General features: G+C 32.6%; 1 protein-coding gene across 1 annotated transcript; it reads right to left on the bottom strand.

Moving 5' to 3' along the window:
• Positions 1-1,761: 1,761 nt before the first annotated feature.
• On the bottom strand, positions 1,762-11,447 carry LOC132735855 (uncharacterized). Its single transcript, XM_060722871.1, has 7 exons — positions 11,419-11,447; positions 10,029-10,075; positions 8,310-8,460; positions 7,291-7,487; positions 5,956-6,063; positions 4,168-4,330; positions 1,762-2,234 (listed from the first exon to the last, which is right to left on the bottom strand). Exons 3-7 carry the CDS (start codon positions 8,449-8,451, stop codon positions 2,026-2,028), a joined length of 819 nt encoding a protein of 272 aa, XP_060578854.1. The 5' UTR covers positions 8,452-8,460; positions 10,029-10,075; positions 11,419-11,447; the 3' UTR covers positions 1,762-2,025.
• Between the last annotated feature and the right edge of the window lie 6,708 nt (positions 11,448-18,155).

Raw genomic sequence — 18,155 nt, 5'->3', positions numbered from 1 at the left:
TGGTAGAAATTTGTGCCAAGTTATTTCAAAATCCCTCAATGTATGACAAAGTTACAGTCCGGACTCGAACGAAGTGGGGACGCACAGATGGACGGACAGACGGTTCAATTATATAATTCCTCCCTTGAAATGCAGATGTGTTATGACAATCCAATGCAACAGCTCTTACAGCTTTGCTTTTTGTCCAAATGCATAACAATTCCCGTCAACGTGTTAACGCATGATTAAATGTAAGCCTGGTTCCACGATATTAGGCCTCATTACATGAATCAGACAGTTGTATTGTTCATTACTTGTATACGGAAATAAGACAGCATTGTCTTTGTATTTGAGGAAAATGTATAAAATGTTTCACAGTAAAGTTTAAAATTTGCCCTAAAGTGTAAAGCTAATGTATGTGAATGTTTGAAGTACTTGTATTTTTATTGACGACTCGCGAAATGTGTCACTCCGTTGTATATCATGCGTGTTGGTGGTGTTGGTAGTTTACAGGGAGCCAGAGCTCAATCCAGCCATTGCATCGTTCCTGTGCAGGCTGTCAAGCCATTTACAAGTACTAGTTGCCTTCTACTTTGCAAGGACCTGATAACTTCTGTACATGCCAGAGCAGAGATACAATGTGAATGACTGTAGAAAGGATTTCATGCACAACTGCAACAACAAGAGCTGTCGGAAGGACAGCGTGTTCCACTATTCTCAGTGCTCGATAGTAAAAGAGCCTAGATATGGTAAAAAAAAATTAAGTTTGCAAATGGGCTATTTTTTTTACAAATCCATGTTACAGGCCTAAGAAAGAGTCCTATTATGCCCACAAAGAAGTGTATAAAATTTAAACTCGAGTCTGAACAAGTGTGCAAAGTTTCCAAGCTTTATGCCAATGAACTTTGAAAATATTTGAGGGGGTACACAAACTCTAAGTTCAAAAGGGGGCATAATTCTATCAAAATGCTTGATATGAGTTACCACCTCCTGTCTAGTGGTCAGGGTCATGATGGTGAACAAGCCATATGTCAATGGAATTTGAAAATATTTGAGGTATTACAAAAAACTTTCATATAAGTGGTTACGCCAACACTAGGGCGACTATTATAGCTCTACTTATTCTTATCGACTAGTCAAACTAAAAATGACCTGCACTGTCAGGGAATCGAACCCGGGATGCCGGATTCACAGCCCAACGCTCCACCTCAATAGCTTACCAGATGGCTTACAGGGTATCAAGCATCTTACATCATACAAGACTCGGCTGCTTTGCATACTTATTAGAATATAAAAGCTTACAGAATGAATGATACATAACCAACTATAGTTGTGCTACTGTTCCTGTAACCACCTAAGTATCCAAATGTAAAACACATCATACTAAAATTTAAGTTGTCAAAAAATGAACCTGTAATATTCCTTACAAAGATAAGGAAAATGTTATCATTAGGCCAAAATGATGTGTTTCTATCAAGTAACATGCATGTATTTATTGCCATATATTTATATCTAATCTTAAACAGGTAAAGAAATTTTCAGACTCTCAAGTTGACCAGGACATCTTTCGTGTCAGACATTCAAATGTTTGTCTTTATAAATAATACCTCACACAGACTTATTCAGGTTGGCTTTATGCCATATGGCGACATTCCAGCTTTACAGGTGGAGGAAGACTTTAAGTGTCTCAAGTGGTAAGGTGCAGGATGTTTGAAGTCACTGATCATAACAACTCAGCCATGAACACCCCAGACATTTACTGATAAATTAAGAACACAAAAAGATTCCCATTATATTTATTCTTCATACATTCACATACACATATAAAAATCTTAGTAATTATATAATAATCAATAAAACTGAAAATGAAAGACAATTTTACTAGAATAACATTCCTGGACTATAAAACAAGTTCAAAACAAAACCAAAACCCTCCTTGTCAAAAGTTACTTGAGAACCTAATATTGACTTTAGGTTTAAAAAATGTTCAATTTTAGGGTTCAGCCAACGTAAACTTTTCACCTTCAGTAAAAATTCTTTTTATTTCTAACTTTTGGGCTTACTCCAAAAGCCTCCAAATAATTTGCTGAAAAAGCTGGCATCTTCTTTTGTTAAGTCAGTGTTTACACCTGGCATACCACGGTTTGACACACCTGGATTGGGCACACCTGTGTTTGGTGCACCTGGGTTCATTTCAGGAAAAGGTATCGTGAAAACAGCTGATCCCTCGGGTAGGTTGCCAAGTGGTATTCCATCTAAAAGAAACAAAGTAGTTATTATTACAATTTTGTTACAGTAGCACAACACACTTTATAACCTTTTACTGCCTGCAAGTTGGTTATGCCTGGCTTTAAAATATGAATTCAGATCATTGGTTTCTTTACAATTTCTTTTAGCATTTTTAATCAATTTTTGCTTGACGTAAGTAAGCTATAATTTAATATTTACTACAGTAATTAAGTTCCCCTTATATTAACTAAGATCATTTTTTTCACATAAAAATTAGTTGTTATTTAACCTTTAGTTATAATAAAGGCAAAATTAATAATTTTCTATCAAATCTATCATTTATACATGAATTCCATTGTTCTAATTTTTAAAAATTTTCAAAGCATTTTATCTACAGCTCAATGACAGATTTCACTCTATCTAAACCTTATTACATACAATAACGGTTGACCGCAATACTGTTTTAAGTCCTCCTTTATTTCATAAAAGTTACTACAGTTAAGTCCTTGCACTTGACTTGATAACCATTTCCGGTAGTTTAGTTTATACATTTTTCATTTAAAGCTTGATAGTGAAGAAAGCTTGTAGTTTAATTTTAACCCCAATCTAGCCCGCCTCTAGGAACAAACTATTCTTGCATAACAGACTGGCGTTTCCACTAGTTTTACCCATGCCAGATGCAATTTCAAGCATGGGTAAAACTCACGGAAAAACCAGTCTGTAAAATTTCTGCTTTTCAAAATAGCCTGACTTTTTTCAAAACAAAATAGCTTATAAAAATCATTTTAGGGCCATAACTCTAACTGGAAATGCAAATGATATGCATAACTAGAGTTTGTACAGAGCATTCCTGTTACTATAGTTTCGTTGAAATTGCACAGGTACCTGTAGTCAAATATGCATTTTAAGTACGGACTGACAGACAGATACATGATATAGAACTGAACCTTATAATTATGTCACTGCAATTTTGTAACAGGCTACCCAAAAATGTACCATTTATTTACTTAAATACGTTATCTTCAACTCACATTATTAAGTAAATATAATATTGAATGAAAGAGTATTCAAATTGCTACGTTTTTGAGTTGTTTAAGCAGTTAGAGATGTTCCATCATAACCATAAGTGCAACAATGTAGGCTATTATAAATTAAAGTGTCTGCCTCTCTAGCCATGTACCAGGAGTTCAAGCACTAATGAAGTCACTAACTGGTTTCTTCATATCAAACCATTTCGAGTCAGTTCCGAGAAGCTGTCTGCAGTGTGGTTTTAAGCTTTCTTGACTATTGCCCTTATTAAAGTTATGTTTAAACTTACAAAACTGATGTGAGATCCTGTACTTTTTAACACTACATTTTCTTTGTATGTAACTATCAATTTCTCTTTAAATGAATGAAGGAATTATCAGAGATGGAAGAGAAATGGCCATAGATATTTTGACATTTTCAACAATTACATCTTATACCTTGTTGCAAAACTAAAATTAAAATCAGATATTTCAAGAGCAGTGGTCTTAAAGGCTTTGTAAAGATGGCTTAAACTATAGAGTTTTTAACCTCTTAACCTCTGTTAATTTATTGAAAAATATCGAAAGCATGAATGGAATGGAATAGTACACCAAAACATTTATTCAGTGCTTAGTAAGTTTTTGTTTGGTTTTTATGACAATTTTAGCACATTTCAAGTCATATATTGGCAGTTTGTCTGCATTAGTCCCATTACCGCCTTTCCGGGATAACTAACTAGTAATTACCAATTACTCAACAAGGGACCGACAACTTCTCTACATGATTTCTGAATCAGCGGTGTGACTCAAATGTCTATTAGACTCATTGTCATGATTAAATGTCAAGGAAAAATTTCGCCTCGCCCATGGGTGGACCCATAGAAACTAATATTCTTCCTATAGAGCTAAGCAGACTTAAACTAAGATAATGTAGGTAAAACTGAACAGTTACCTATGTTAAGCCTCTCACATGATGTTGTGGATGTTGTTTCACCTTTAGGGTCTGTTATCATGACGGTTTTACACGTCTGTCCATTCTCTACAGTTGTCTCAATCTTCTTGGTGCTGCCATCACTAAGCTGTACTGTCTGTACACTTCTCATTACACCTGATATCTGTAACATAACATAATCATACTGTGATATTTCTCACTCAATTTGGAAAAAACCTAAGCCGCTTGATTTTTTAGGTAAAATTATCGCTAAAATTGCGAGTTTAGGAAGTTAAAAAGCTGGTGTATTTTCAGATTTTTTGCGGGAAAACTGCATGATTTTAAAGAAAAATTTGGATTGGGAAGAAGCCTTATATAGGCCTCTTTTATATAAGGTTAAAAAATCACTGCATCATACATTTTTTATTAAATCTTCACCATCTGTATACATTTGTATCTTAAAACAGATGCCTTGTCCAAATTCAATTTTTTAAACTGTTTATTATCAATGTTGTTGATATGAAAACTGTAATTTAAGGCAAGTCAGCCAACATTTACATGTTATCTAGATAGACTGCACAGATATTAAGACTGGCCAAGCTCTATACCAGTGCAGTGGCTGTTCAAGGTCTGCGCTTTTCGATACTAATACAGTCAGTATACATCGACGATCATGATTTCTATGCTTATTTAATGAGGCTCCTTCTGCCTCTGTGGAGTACAGACTCCGGACATATTCACCAATCAAACCCAAAAAGGTTTAATTTTGAAGTGGAGAGTGGTAATAATTTACCAGAAGGATTAGCCAAAGAAATAAATTTTGAGCCAAATGTACGTCACTGTATGGTGGTCTATGAGAATTTAAATGTACAGTTGAGACAATATAAAAAGGAGATCTTATGCCTAGCAAAGGTTGACATCCTGAAAATTTACCCTTTAAATATGAAATGTTTATGCCCAAATTAATATCCATCAGAACTAAAGCTGCTCAGACTTTACAGACTGTTCAAAGTAAAACCATGACCTGACTTAACACTGCTGACACCAGGTTTTCATTATCACCATTAGCATTCTAGAAGATAAAGTTGTCCAAATGATTAAAACAGGAGCTCTCTGAGGCGAATAGTGACTTCAAGTATTTACAATTACTACCTCTCTGATATGACTTATTGCAGGTGACCAAAGTTGGATACAAGTATGACATTCTGAGGTTGATGGGCAGACACCATTTCAGCCATGTCACAAAACAAACATAATGGGTTTGCGACCAGCATGGATCCAGACCAGCCTGCACATCCGTGCAGTCTGATCAGGATCCATGCTGTTTGCTATCAGTTTCTCTACTTGCTATAGGGTTTGTAAGCGAACAGCATGGATCATGATCAGACTGCGCAGATGCGCAGGCTGGTATGGATCCATACTGGTCACAAACCCATTATGTTGGTTTTGTCATGACGAGGCTCATTTTATAAATACCGGACAATGCTCAACAAAGGCATTCAAAAATATTTTCAGAACAACTTGTCCTGCAGGATGAGTAGCTTCTAAATCCATAGTGCAGGCAACATTTTTTCTACTCAGCCTGCATAGAATTTTCTTAAATTCTACTTGTAATTAAGAGCAGATAAGAGGAATGTTCTGTCTCTGAGTTAAGGTGTTAAAATGATATAATTCTTGTTAACATTTTAATTTTTGTAGCATTCAGATGCATAGGAATAAACATTCAGTACTTGCAATAAAATCTTGTAAACATATCAATATTATTTTTGTAGAGCAAATTCCACAAGAAAATGGATTAAGACAACTTACGATGGGTTTATTATTTGTAGTAGAAGATGGAGAGGATAATCTTTCCTTCTCTTCAGGCGTTAATCTTCTCATAGATATTCTAGGTCTGTGGGGGACTGGCGACTGATCCTGAAAAATAAATACAATGTATTCTATTGTAAACACAATCAAATTTGTTGAATTGATATCACCCAATATATGATACAAATCACTTCATGAAGCTTATTTAGTGTAAAGTATCTCAGAATATGAAAGAATGATTTATGTGACTACTAATAACAATTCAAAGCCCATAAAAGTTAGGGGACTCAAGTTATAATGACATTAAGTAATAGAGAGAGCATCAAAACAAGAGGCTATCTGATAATGATTGGTATGAGGGGAAAAGCCCCCCCCCCCCCGTTTAAATATAAATCAGATTGCAGAGTGTTTTGATGTTCAGTCTCTTTTGTATCACAGGCAAAAATAAGAACAAAGAACAAGTTCCCTGATGTCGCAATATTAAAGCCCAAAATTTATTATTTAACAAAATAATTTTTTTATATATAATGTCAGTGTAGAGAAGCATACAAATCTATACATGTATTTAAAATACCTGATTCATTGAATCCAATTTGATTGATGCTCAGTAATGAGTGGTATTTATTTGACAATGCAAACTGTTCTATAACTCATGCATTTACATATCAATAAATAATATGTTTAGAAAAATTGCAAGAAATTTAATGCTGAGAGAGAAAACATAAAATGTAACAATACATTATAAATCTGGGATTTTTTTGTTGTTTTTTTTATAGCTGAAATTGGGTAATATTCCCAATTAAAAATAGTATATTACTTTCCATATCCACAGACAAATATTCCAATTGAAAATTACAATATAAAAATATTGAAAAACAATTTCTAAAATCTTTAAAAATCAGGGCTTCTTTATTGTTATGGTGATTAAATGTTTGAAGATGCTATCTTAGACAATGATTCTTTGCATTCATTTAATCACTGCAAAATTTAAGACCTGCATTTTTCAAACATCACTGAAATTCTCAATTCCATGGTTATGGGTCATGTTCCCAAAATCATGGGAAAAAAACTTGTTAAACAGCTTGCTCCTTGAGAGTAAGAGATGTTTAACCAGCCTTGGAACTTTGAAGAAAACACAGATTTGTGAAATAGAAATCTAATCATTATATAATAATTCCTTGCTATTACAAAATGAAAAATCAAAAATATTAACAAGTGCTTATTTACAGTTAATATTTCTTTATTAAATAAACATAATTATGGTATATTTGACTAAACATAAAAATTATGGTAAATTTGATTGTTTATTTAATACAGAAGTTTTATTAAACCCACCTGTGAGCCTTTCATCATGTTTGTCTTATCATCACTGTCATCACTTTTCAACATCTGATCCCTGGGATTTGTGGGAGGGGTACCTGCTCCTCCTCCCCCTCCCCCAGGAAACTTCAGGGGTGGGGAATTCATTGGTGGGAAATCCCCGGGAAACTTCAAGGGTGGAGATTTTCCATCCATGTTAGGTGGATGAAACTCTGCTTGTGCAATGTAATACAAACAAAATGGTAAATTTTATGTTATACAAAAAGCATCTTAACAAAATGATAAGTCCAAATAATATTTATGATTACAATGTATAATATCTTTAATGTAAAAACTAGAGCTATCACTCCTGAATTTTGATTTGTTTGTTGGGGTATAAAAATGGTAAATTTTTATTTCTTACAGTATATAAGTATAAAAAAATGCATGGTTACCAGTATCACATGACATGATGATCATGTGAACCACTAATACATCAGTATTAAAGGAACTCCAAAAACATAAAAACATAAAAATTAAATTCCATACATAGAACAGCTGGGGCACAAAGTGCAAAAGATAATTAAGTAATGAAATGAGGAATAAAGTGATAATCATACTTTTATGCTATCCTTAGCCTTAGCGTTCGAACCCTTTTAAATTTTCGGTCATTTTTCATTATAAAAAATAATAATCCTGGAAAAACAGAGTTAGCAAACAATCTTTTTTGTACACAGGTTATTAGTCTGCACATACATCAAATGGGGCATTAATCTCAAAAAGTTATTTCCAAACCCATCATGTTGAAAAACCCACAGTGGAGTCCCTTTAAGAATATGGTTTTGAGATACATGTGTACAGATTTTCTATAATGTTTTCTTTCAGTTCCGTCAGCCAAATATAAATCATTTATTGTCAAAGCATTATTATCATAAGGAATAATGACCTAAACAACTAAATAGGAGTGACAAATACTTGTCAAGGCGGTTTTCAATAGTAAATACTATTACAAAAAATACATGTATTTTGAAAAGTATACTGAAATACTTTATTACCTATTCTAGCATTTCTAAACATTTCCTCAAACTGTCGACTCATCTCTTCCATCTCTCTATTCATGTCTTTAAAATGGTCGCTAAATCCACCAAAGAATGGAAATCCTTTCCCAAAAAAATCATCATCTTTATCATCATTCATCTTGCTGCACTACAAAATAAATGTATCAAAAGTGCTTAATGTTAAATCTCTTTTTACTTTTTTAAAGGCACATGATGCATAATAAATTTTTCTTTCGGTAAGAAAAGAATTAATGAGTTTTATATATGTTTGAATAATGGTTACTAACAGAGACCATGTTAGATGCTTGTTAACTTAATAGCTATGATTGTAAAATTCATTTGTCATAAAAGTAGCAAAATGCAAACAAAATAGTACTCCATACAATGTGTGTACTAAAAGTAAATAACTGTACCTGTACAAATCGGAAAATATATATTTATATAATTTGACAATGACTCGTCGTCGAATGAGTAACTTTTATGACACTATTTATAACAGTACACCAAATAGAAAAAACTCTTGGGAAATAAGATTTAAACATTTTCTTGGGTAATCCCTGTATAATGGGCCTTTAGATGTTAGGGTTCTCATACTATAAAGCAAATAAACCTGATTACAGGAAGTACCGTTAGACTGGTTTATACTTTTGGACAACTGCATGCACGTATTTTTGTCCCTGTCTAAGAGTTAGATCCAATGCACTGCATATATACCATAAATATCAATATTCGACGACAAATATCGTCCATGCACCAATATTTCAATAATTACGGTTACCCATAAATACTTGATTAGAATTCATTTTCTTATCAGTAATTTACGATTATGTTCTGTTCATGCAATTATCATCTGTCTTGTTTATAAAAGTCCTTGCATGATATTTTTCTAGACCATTTCTTGTAATTTTTGTTATCTATAAAAAAAAAATCTATTATGTAACAACTGCAGAGTGTGAGACTGTGAGAAAAAGACATCAGCATCTGTATATGCTTTGGGTGAATTTTCTCAATTTCTAGACATTTAATTAATTCTGTAATAGTATCCATTTTTTTTAAGTGTGTATCTTTTCTCTATAGACAGAAAAATATTGACGATTCATCAATATTGTTTCTATCCATTATACAGAGCTCTCTACATGTACCTCGACAGCTTGAGCTGACACTTTCTGTTGAGTGTAGGACTCAAGCCCACCTGGGCTCAAGCCCTCCCGTCCAAAAATGGGTGCTTCTTCTGCCTTATTATTTATTACTTTCACGGGAGAGCTTTTGTCTGCCTACTCTTTTTCGCAGACAGGCTTTTGACAGCCCTGTTATTTTCATGGAGGGATTTTGCCTGCTTTGTCACTTTTGGATGGGAACACTTTTGTCCGGCAGGGCTTTTGTCCATTTCCCCTTTCAGTTTCTTTACTTGTTACAGGGTCTGTAAGCCAAAAGTATGGATTCTGATCAGACTGCGCGGATTCGCAGGCTGGTCTGGATCCATGCTGGTCGCAAACCCATTATGTTGGTTTTGCCATGACGCGGCTCATATGTCTTGTGACTCCTATGGCTTAGCAGTTCTCCAAAAACCAAAATAATAAAACCTGAAAAATTGTGTTATTCTCGTTTTATTTACCCGACTTCGGTTTAAACAGAAAGAATAAATGAATAGTCTTAATAAACTGACGGTGGAAAGTGTTACTGCTGCAAAATTAAAGTAAATATTTTTAAACTTACATAAATTGCCGGATAACACTGCCAATTTTACGTCTTATGCAATATTGCGGTGCATAGAAAAACCGGAAAGCACCGGATAGCACCGAAATACCGGAAAGCACTCAAATTTCTCATAAAAACATATGAAAACGTTAATTAATCGGTTTGAAAGTGTTATCAATCGATTTATTAGATCAAAATCTTTCAGAAAAGTCATATTTATAAGTATATATTGATAATTATTAGGAGTATTTAGGAAAATATATATATCGAGTGCTTTCCGGTCCTGTTAAGATACATGTACATTACCGGATAGCAATATTGTTTATCAAAGTTATACATGAAAACTTTATTTTATTGGTTTGAAAGTGTTACCAATCGATTTATTAGATCAAAATCTTTCAGACAACCCGTTTTTGTAATTAAATTATGATTATTTTTACGATTATTTAGGAAAATAAGATATATCGAGTGCTTTCCGGTCCTGCTAAGATACATGTACTTTACCGAATAGCAATATAGTTTATCAAAGTAATACATGAAAACTTTATTTTATTGGTTTGAAAGTGTTACCAATCGATTTATTAGATCAAAATCTTTCAGACAACATGTTTTTATAAATATATAATGATAATTATTACGAGTATTTAGGAAAACTGATATATCGAGTGCTTTCCGGTCCTGCTAAGATACATGTACATTACCGAATAGCAATATTGTTTATCCAATGTTTACATGAAAACTTTATTTTTATTGGTTTGAAAGTGTTACCAATCTATTTAGTAGTTGAAGATCTGTATATCATGACGTTTTTATAAATATTTTATTAAGTTGAACTTATTTCAATTAAAGCACGGATTTAAATTACAATTAAAGTCCGTGATTAAAGATATTATGATTAGTTACACGATTTTTCAATCTTGCTCATACCATATATCAATGTATCATATTTCTAATATTTTATAGGTTGTGTGAAGGACAGAAAGAGGATGTGTAAAAAGTACCAATAAGTTATTCAAAGCATTGAACCATATTTTTTATTATTATATTTTTATATTATGTAAAATAAAGAAAAACTTATAAATTTTCGTTCAGTTATGTCTTTATTACTATGTGTACCGAAAAGCAATGTGGTCATCAGTGGAGGACAGTAGTTGTTGTATTGTTTATCACACGTGCTAATCCATGCTGATTAAAGACCTTGTATATTGTAGCACAAAAAGGTGATGATTTAATCAATTTGTACACAATTATGATAATTGAGAGTACCGACTAATCTAATAAATCGATTGGTAACACTTTCAAACCGATTAATTAACGTTTTCATATGTTTTTATGAGAAATTTGAGTGCTTTCCGGTTTTTCGGTGCTATCCGGTGCTTTCCGGTTTTTCTATGCACCCGCAATATTGTTGTTGTTTTCTTCTTCCGGTGGGGTATGACTAAAGTACGTACTGTAACGGATACAATCGGAATGTCCTCGGAGGGCCAAAAAGTTGCCATTGTATCGGATACTTATCGGCACAGGCACGAGTATAATACAGCAAGCATATTTTTTTAGAGAAAAAGTAAGATTTCTTCATGAGTCGACAATAGCCGTGTATATAAAACTATAATATTAGTTATAAAGATCATTGACAGGTTATATGGCCCTATATAAACGGCTATTTGTAAATATAACCCGAGCCGCTAGGCGAGGGTTATATTGCAAATAGTCGTTTATATACGGCCATATAACCTGTAAACAATCTTTACAACGAATTTATAATACAGCACGCATCATTTTTTAGTGAAAAAAAGTAAGATTTCTTCATAAATCGACAGCAGCCGTGTATATAAACCTATATAAACGTCACGATTATCCAATGAAAAGCGACGTTACAAACGTGCAGTATTATAATATAAACGTCACGATTATCCAATGAAAAGCGACGTTACAAACGTGCAGTATTATTTAGAGGATATTTGTTTGTTTTGCATGTTAGATTGAAATTTATCCTGTCACTTGTCTCAATTTCGGCCCGATAACAAGGTGCCGTATATTTTTACTGATCTACGGCACTTGATCACGTGGTATGCATGTTTGCCGGACTACTTTTCAAGAAAAAATATAAAAACTGTCGTTAAATCTTCTGTGTGTAGAATAACGAATTTTGGAAACGTTGATAAAACTTTGTTTGTTTATTTTATTTCACTCTATAATTTTTCAAGCGAAATAAAAATTAATTAAAGTGAAATAAATGTAAAACTTAACTGTTTGCGACATTTTAGAATAGCGTACTTGATTTGATTGTTTTGCACGTGCTGTTTGGCGCTACATTGTGACGTCACGTAAACAATACTTTAAACGTCTGTACAGCGTTAACGACTGAATAAAAGATATTGGTATTCGAATTCATTTTCTTAGTTAGACCATTTTCTTTCATTCTAGATAGTTTTCACAACAAAATTCGACAAAAAATTGTTTTTATTTATCACATTTTTCAAACAAAATGGCGCCCTCAATGTGAAAATACACGGGGAGATAATAAGAACGGCGAGTGCATTGGTGTAGAAAAATTAGGGCCTTCTTTGTTTATATAGAAACATTTCCGATAGTGTGATTAAAGGTTGTTTGCCTAATAAAATTCTTTAAAAAAACGGTGACAGGATAAATAGAATAATAGATTGGTGCCGTGGATGGAGAAAGTTTATCTGGCTCTGCTCCGGAATTTATTGGGTTCGCCTTCGGCTCACCCAATAAATTCCTCCGCCTCGCCAGATAAAAAATACTATTAAACAAATATATTTTACTATTATAAAGTAAGTGATGCTATAATACTATAACTTTTAAATGATGTTATATAGAAAATGCGAATAATGAAACTAAGTGTATATCACAGTAAAAGATTAGCAAATAAGGACATAGGGAATAAATGTGCCTTTAAGAAAATATTGGGTTGTGTACGCAGCGCTATAATTTTACAAAGAAAGATGCTGTAGTTTCTTAATCATTTACATGTATATAAATTTGACAATCCTTTTGTCCGGGAATCATGGAATTGTGCCGTTTGCACGGAAATCACGGAATTTTGCGTTACTTATTTGAATAGAATATGCCTGTTTTGTGTGTATTTTGTGGAGTATATAATATGGCAATGCACGGATTTGATGAACTCCATAAAACGCGCATAATAACGGCTTGGGTTATGTGATATTGATTTTCGTTTCAACATATTGCGTTGTAATTAAAATCTATTGTCTAATATTTGTTTAAAAAAGTATTCCCAATAGTACTGACATGTATATTTCAATCACAATTACTTCCATAAATTATTTTATGTGTCCTTTAATTCTATTACAATTCTGGTTTCAAATTGTCCAGCCTGTGTCATAATATTTTCCCTTTCGATTTCCTTGTTACGCGTTGTCGTCGTTTTTGTTCTCGCTAAAATGTAAACATATGGCACTTGTATTGTCTAATAGTTGTTAAATTGTATCACTAATGTTACTTATAAATATGTTTAAATCAAATTTCTCTAATCCAAATAAAATATTATTAGTGTCCTGTACTTCTTCTAATATTGCGGTTGTCAAATACTGCTTTAATATTTTCCGTTCCAAAGTTCTTACCATACGGGATGTCATGTAAACGCATTGTACGTGTGTTGTAATTATTATCTATGGTCTAATATTTGTTAAAATGCATTTCTAATGTTACTTATTTATATGTTTAAATCAAAATTACTTCCATCAAAAAATGTAATTTGTGTCCCGTATTTCTATTTTGCTGTTTTCCAGTTGTCAAATATGTGTCATGATAATATGGGTTGCGATGTCCTGGCCACGTAGGCCGTCGGTTATTTTTCGCTAAAATGTAAACATATTGTACCTATGTTGTAATTAAAATCTGTTGTCCAATATTTGTTGAAAAAATATTTCATCTTACTAACATGTATATTTAAATTACAATTACTTCCATTCCAGTTGTCAAATATGTCATAATAATTTCAGTTGCAGTGTTCTGGCCACGCGGGTAGTCGATTAACTTTTTGCTAAAAATGTAAACATTTTATGTTTGTGTTGTAATTAGAATCGGTTGTTTAATATTTGTTTAAAAAATATTCCAGTGTTACTAACATGTATATTTAAATTACAATTACTTCTTTCCAAATCACTGCATGTTTCTTTAATTCTATTAAAATTTTGGTTTCAAATTGTCCAGTATGTGTATTTTGCCGTTGCGATGTCCTGGCTACGCGGGTAGTCGGGGTTTTCCCCGCTAAAATGTAAACATACGGTACTTGTGTTGTAATTAAAATCTGTTGTCTAATATTTGTCAAAATGTATTTCTAATGTAACTACATGATATGTTTCAAATTTCTCCAATCTAAATAAGATATTGTGTCCTGTATTTCTTTTAATATTGCTGTTATCAAATATGTGTCATAACATCTTCCGTTCCGATGTTCTGACCATACGAGTCAAAAATATGTTTGCTTTAAATGTAAATATATAGTAGGTGTGTTTAAATTAATGTCTATTGTCTATTTTGTGTTTTATTAATTGTATTGAAAATGTTATAATCTCAAGACCTCCATGTTTGTCTTAATAAAGTTATTTTCTGATATTTCGTTTGCCAACTTTCTCCTATAAATATTTCTTTTTGTACTATTGTATGTCCAAATGTTTCTTGGTGGTGATATGTTATATAATTTAAAGGCAGTTGAAAGAGTTGTTAGTTGATTCTTAAGTTTGCTGATTAGCCTCCACTGTTAGGACATTTATTGACATATGAGAATGCAGAAGGTTGGATTCATCCCCATGACGTTGCTTACTAGTGGTGGCATGTCAAAAGAAGAAGATATTTTTGATCCAAAGAACAGATTTCATTACATATGGAGGTAAATGTTTGAACGAAATTTTGCTTGCAACCAATACTAATGTGAAAATATGATTCACAATAAAGGCCTTTTCAGTTCTGAATTTTAATTTAAACAAGTATTTTGTCCTATATACTCATAATTTGAAAAGGCATGATATGTTGTCGGATAGTCAATTTGGATTTAGGGACCATAGAAGCACCATTTTACAGCTATTATCAGTATTGGATGATTGGACTGAAGCTTTGGATGAAAATTTACAAGTTGATTCTGTTTATTTTTATTTTGCTAAGGCATTTGATACGGTTCCCCATAAACGTTTACTTCATAAACTTTCAGCATATGGCATTACAGGGAAATTGCATCAATGGATTCAAAGTTTTCTTTTAGATAGAAAACAGCGTGTTGTAATTAATGGTAATATATCCAAGTGGAGTAATGTTATTTCTGGTGTACCACAAGGATCAGTATTAGGCCCATTATTGTTTGTTATCTTTGTGAATGATATTCCTTAAGCGGTTAAATGTGTTTGTAGACTTTTTGCTGATGATACAAAATTATATCGAATTATGAGAAATATGTCTGATCAACAATTACTTCAAAATGACATTAATACACTATGTAAATGGAGTGACGACTGGTTACTCAGATTCAACTCTAGCAAATGTAAGATAATGCGGATTGAAAACAGCAATTTTGATACAAAATACAAAATGAAAGACAACACTGGTATTGATGTTGATATTGAAATCATTGATAAGGAAAAAGACTTAGGTATTAATTTTGCGTCTAATTTGAAATTCGATGAGCACATCGGTCGTACTGTTAATAAAGTAAACTCACATATCGGGTTGCTGAAAAGAAATTTTGTTCACATGGATAAGAGGCAATTATTTGTTATTGTATAAAGGTCTTATAAGACCAATCACTGATTATGGAAATATCATTTATTACCCTGTAACAAAGAAAAATAAACAACTAGTGGAAAATACCCATAGAAGAGCTACAAGAATCATCCCTGAACTAAGAGGACTCACATATGAACAAAGATTAAGGGCTTTGAATTTACCAACTCTTGAATACAGACGTCAACGTGGAGATATGATACAAGTTTTTAAACTTATACACAAAATAGACGATTTTGACTATGAAATGTTATTCAAATTATCTGTTACAAATTATGAAATCCGAGGACATATTTATAAATTAGGATAGTTAAGACCACTAAAGGCAATAAGGCAAAATTCCTTCACTTATAGAGTCGTAAACGAATGGAACCTACTTCCCAGTGAAATAGTTTTATCAAAGAATGTAAATGAGTTCAAATCTAAATTAGATAAACACTGGCAATGGAAGAGATTTAAAATGGACAATATATATTAGATAGACCAATACCGGAGCGGACGACACTGAAAACGGAACTCGAGGGGAATGATAGTCTGTTAGAGGACTAATAAAGTTTCCCAAACATCACAAGGTATCACAAGGTATAAATTGTTTAATGTCCAAAAGTAGAAGACACTTTGTTTTCATTATTCAGCTTCTAGGATAATCAATGACTTGGCAGACACCGTGGAAGTTGATCAAGATTGGTCACGATTCTTTCGAGATGACCGGCACTTATTTACTCTGTTTGGAGCAGCTTCCTACACCTCTGTACCGGCAGATTTGTTAGACTGGAAGTTGTTTCATTGTTGGGAGAGATGGATATGGTGTATTGTTAGAAAATATTTCCACTTTAATCTATTAGGTATTACATGTAGTTCAGATCAAGAAAATGATTAATGAGAATATTAAAAGTGAATAGGTCCGAAATGATACAGTTTTTTTTAATTACTTCAAGATTACCATTATTAACCTTTGTCAAAACTTGCTGATTAGCCTCCAATGTCTTGAAGAAATAAAGATTTATTCTCTTTTATCATCATAGCCTATATATTAAGTGAACCTTATTTGTTTCATATAAGGAGCTGGAGATGTGACTTGATGACAGAAACGATTAGTAACTTTGTGTTGACGGCAGGGAAAAAACAACCGCCTGAACACTCATGTATGACTTTTTGTGTTAAATTGTCTTTCAAGAGTTCTTCCACCTTTGGTCTAAAATTTTGTTTAAAGTTTTTATTCTATCTTTGTATTGTTTGGGATCATTAACTTAATGTTTGATCATCACCAACGTCATATATGACAAGGCTCATATCTCTCGCATCTTTTCCATAATAGTGATCATTAATATTTCTATATGAATTTGCACGATAATGCCTTTATTTTTCCCTGATTCGGCTTCATAACTTGATGAAGCCTTTCTGAATTTGTTATGGTGTCTGTAGCTTGAGAGAATACAAATTGATGATTAGAACTGAATTTAATCTATTTTGACGATGTTCGTAAAGTTAGCCAGACAACTAGAGTAGCCGAAACAATTTTTACCTAGTCTAACCAGAGATGAAACAGTAAAACATGTGCAAAAGATCATCAGTTTATTTCATGATGTATATAAGTTATAACTACAATGTCTGGCCAGCCAGAATAACCGGAAATACGACTACTACTGAAAAAGAAAAAAGAAGACGATAAATTAAAAGTGTGCCGTATTTGATGTTTTCTCGGGTATCAGTGTGTCCCTCGGTATTAATCTGGTATTTGTTTTGCCGGCGTGAAGCCGAATATCGAACTGTAAAACGGTCATGTCAGCTCAAACTCCCATTTCCGACTATTGTAAGGTATTACACTGAATCATTAATTAAATGTAATGTGGTTTCTACACACTCATAAAATCATACCAACATATACAAAATGTATATTATTTGAATAGTGTATAATGTATACACATATATTATTACAGTAATATTTCAATAACAAATTTGATGTAAAGTTGTTCAATTTACAATTTGAAGGTATTGAACTTTTTGTCTTGATAATAAAAACTATAGTGATATACATGTATATAGGAAGATATATGTATATATAAAAATATACAAACAAATTTAGAACTTTACTGTTTTTAAAAAAGCCATAAAATACATTAAAGATACTATGCTCATCATTGAGTATAATATTTTAAAGGCCTGCTTTGCCGCAGAAATGCTTTCATTTTTTTTCAATAACTGTTAGTTTTTGGTATCTTGTTACAGTTTCCAAAAACATATTCTAATTTGCTACATACATGAACTATTTTTTGCATCTTTAGCACTGTTGTATTATGAATTTGTTACAAAGATTCCTGACAGGTTATATGGCCATATAAAAATGGTTGTTTGCAATATAACTCTCACATTGTGACTAGG

This window comes from Ruditapes philippinarum, unplaced genomic scaffold (assembly GCF_026571515.1).
Source record: "Ruditapes philippinarum isolate M1 unplaced genomic scaffold, ASM2657151v2 ctg420_1_1_1_1, whole genome shotgun sequence".
NCBI classification, from domain to species: Eukaryota; Metazoa; Mollusca; class Bivalvia; order Venerida; family Veneridae; genus Ruditapes; species Ruditapes philippinarum.
This window is presented reverse-complemented; position numbering and strand designations above follow the sequence as displayed.

Coding starts and splice junctions, on each gene's coding strand:
- LOC132735855 (XM_060722871.1), bottom strand. CDS start 8,451: ATGAATGATGATAAAGATGATGATTTTTTTGGGAAAGGATTTCCATTC. Junction 6,064..7,290: donor ACATGATGAAAGGCTCACAG/GTGGGTTTAATA, acceptor TTTATTTTTCAG/GATCAGTCGCCAGTCCCCCA. Junction 4,331..5,955: donor CTACAAATAATAAACCCATC/GTAAGTTGTCTT, acceptor GTTATGTTACAG/ATATCAGGTGTAATGAGAAG.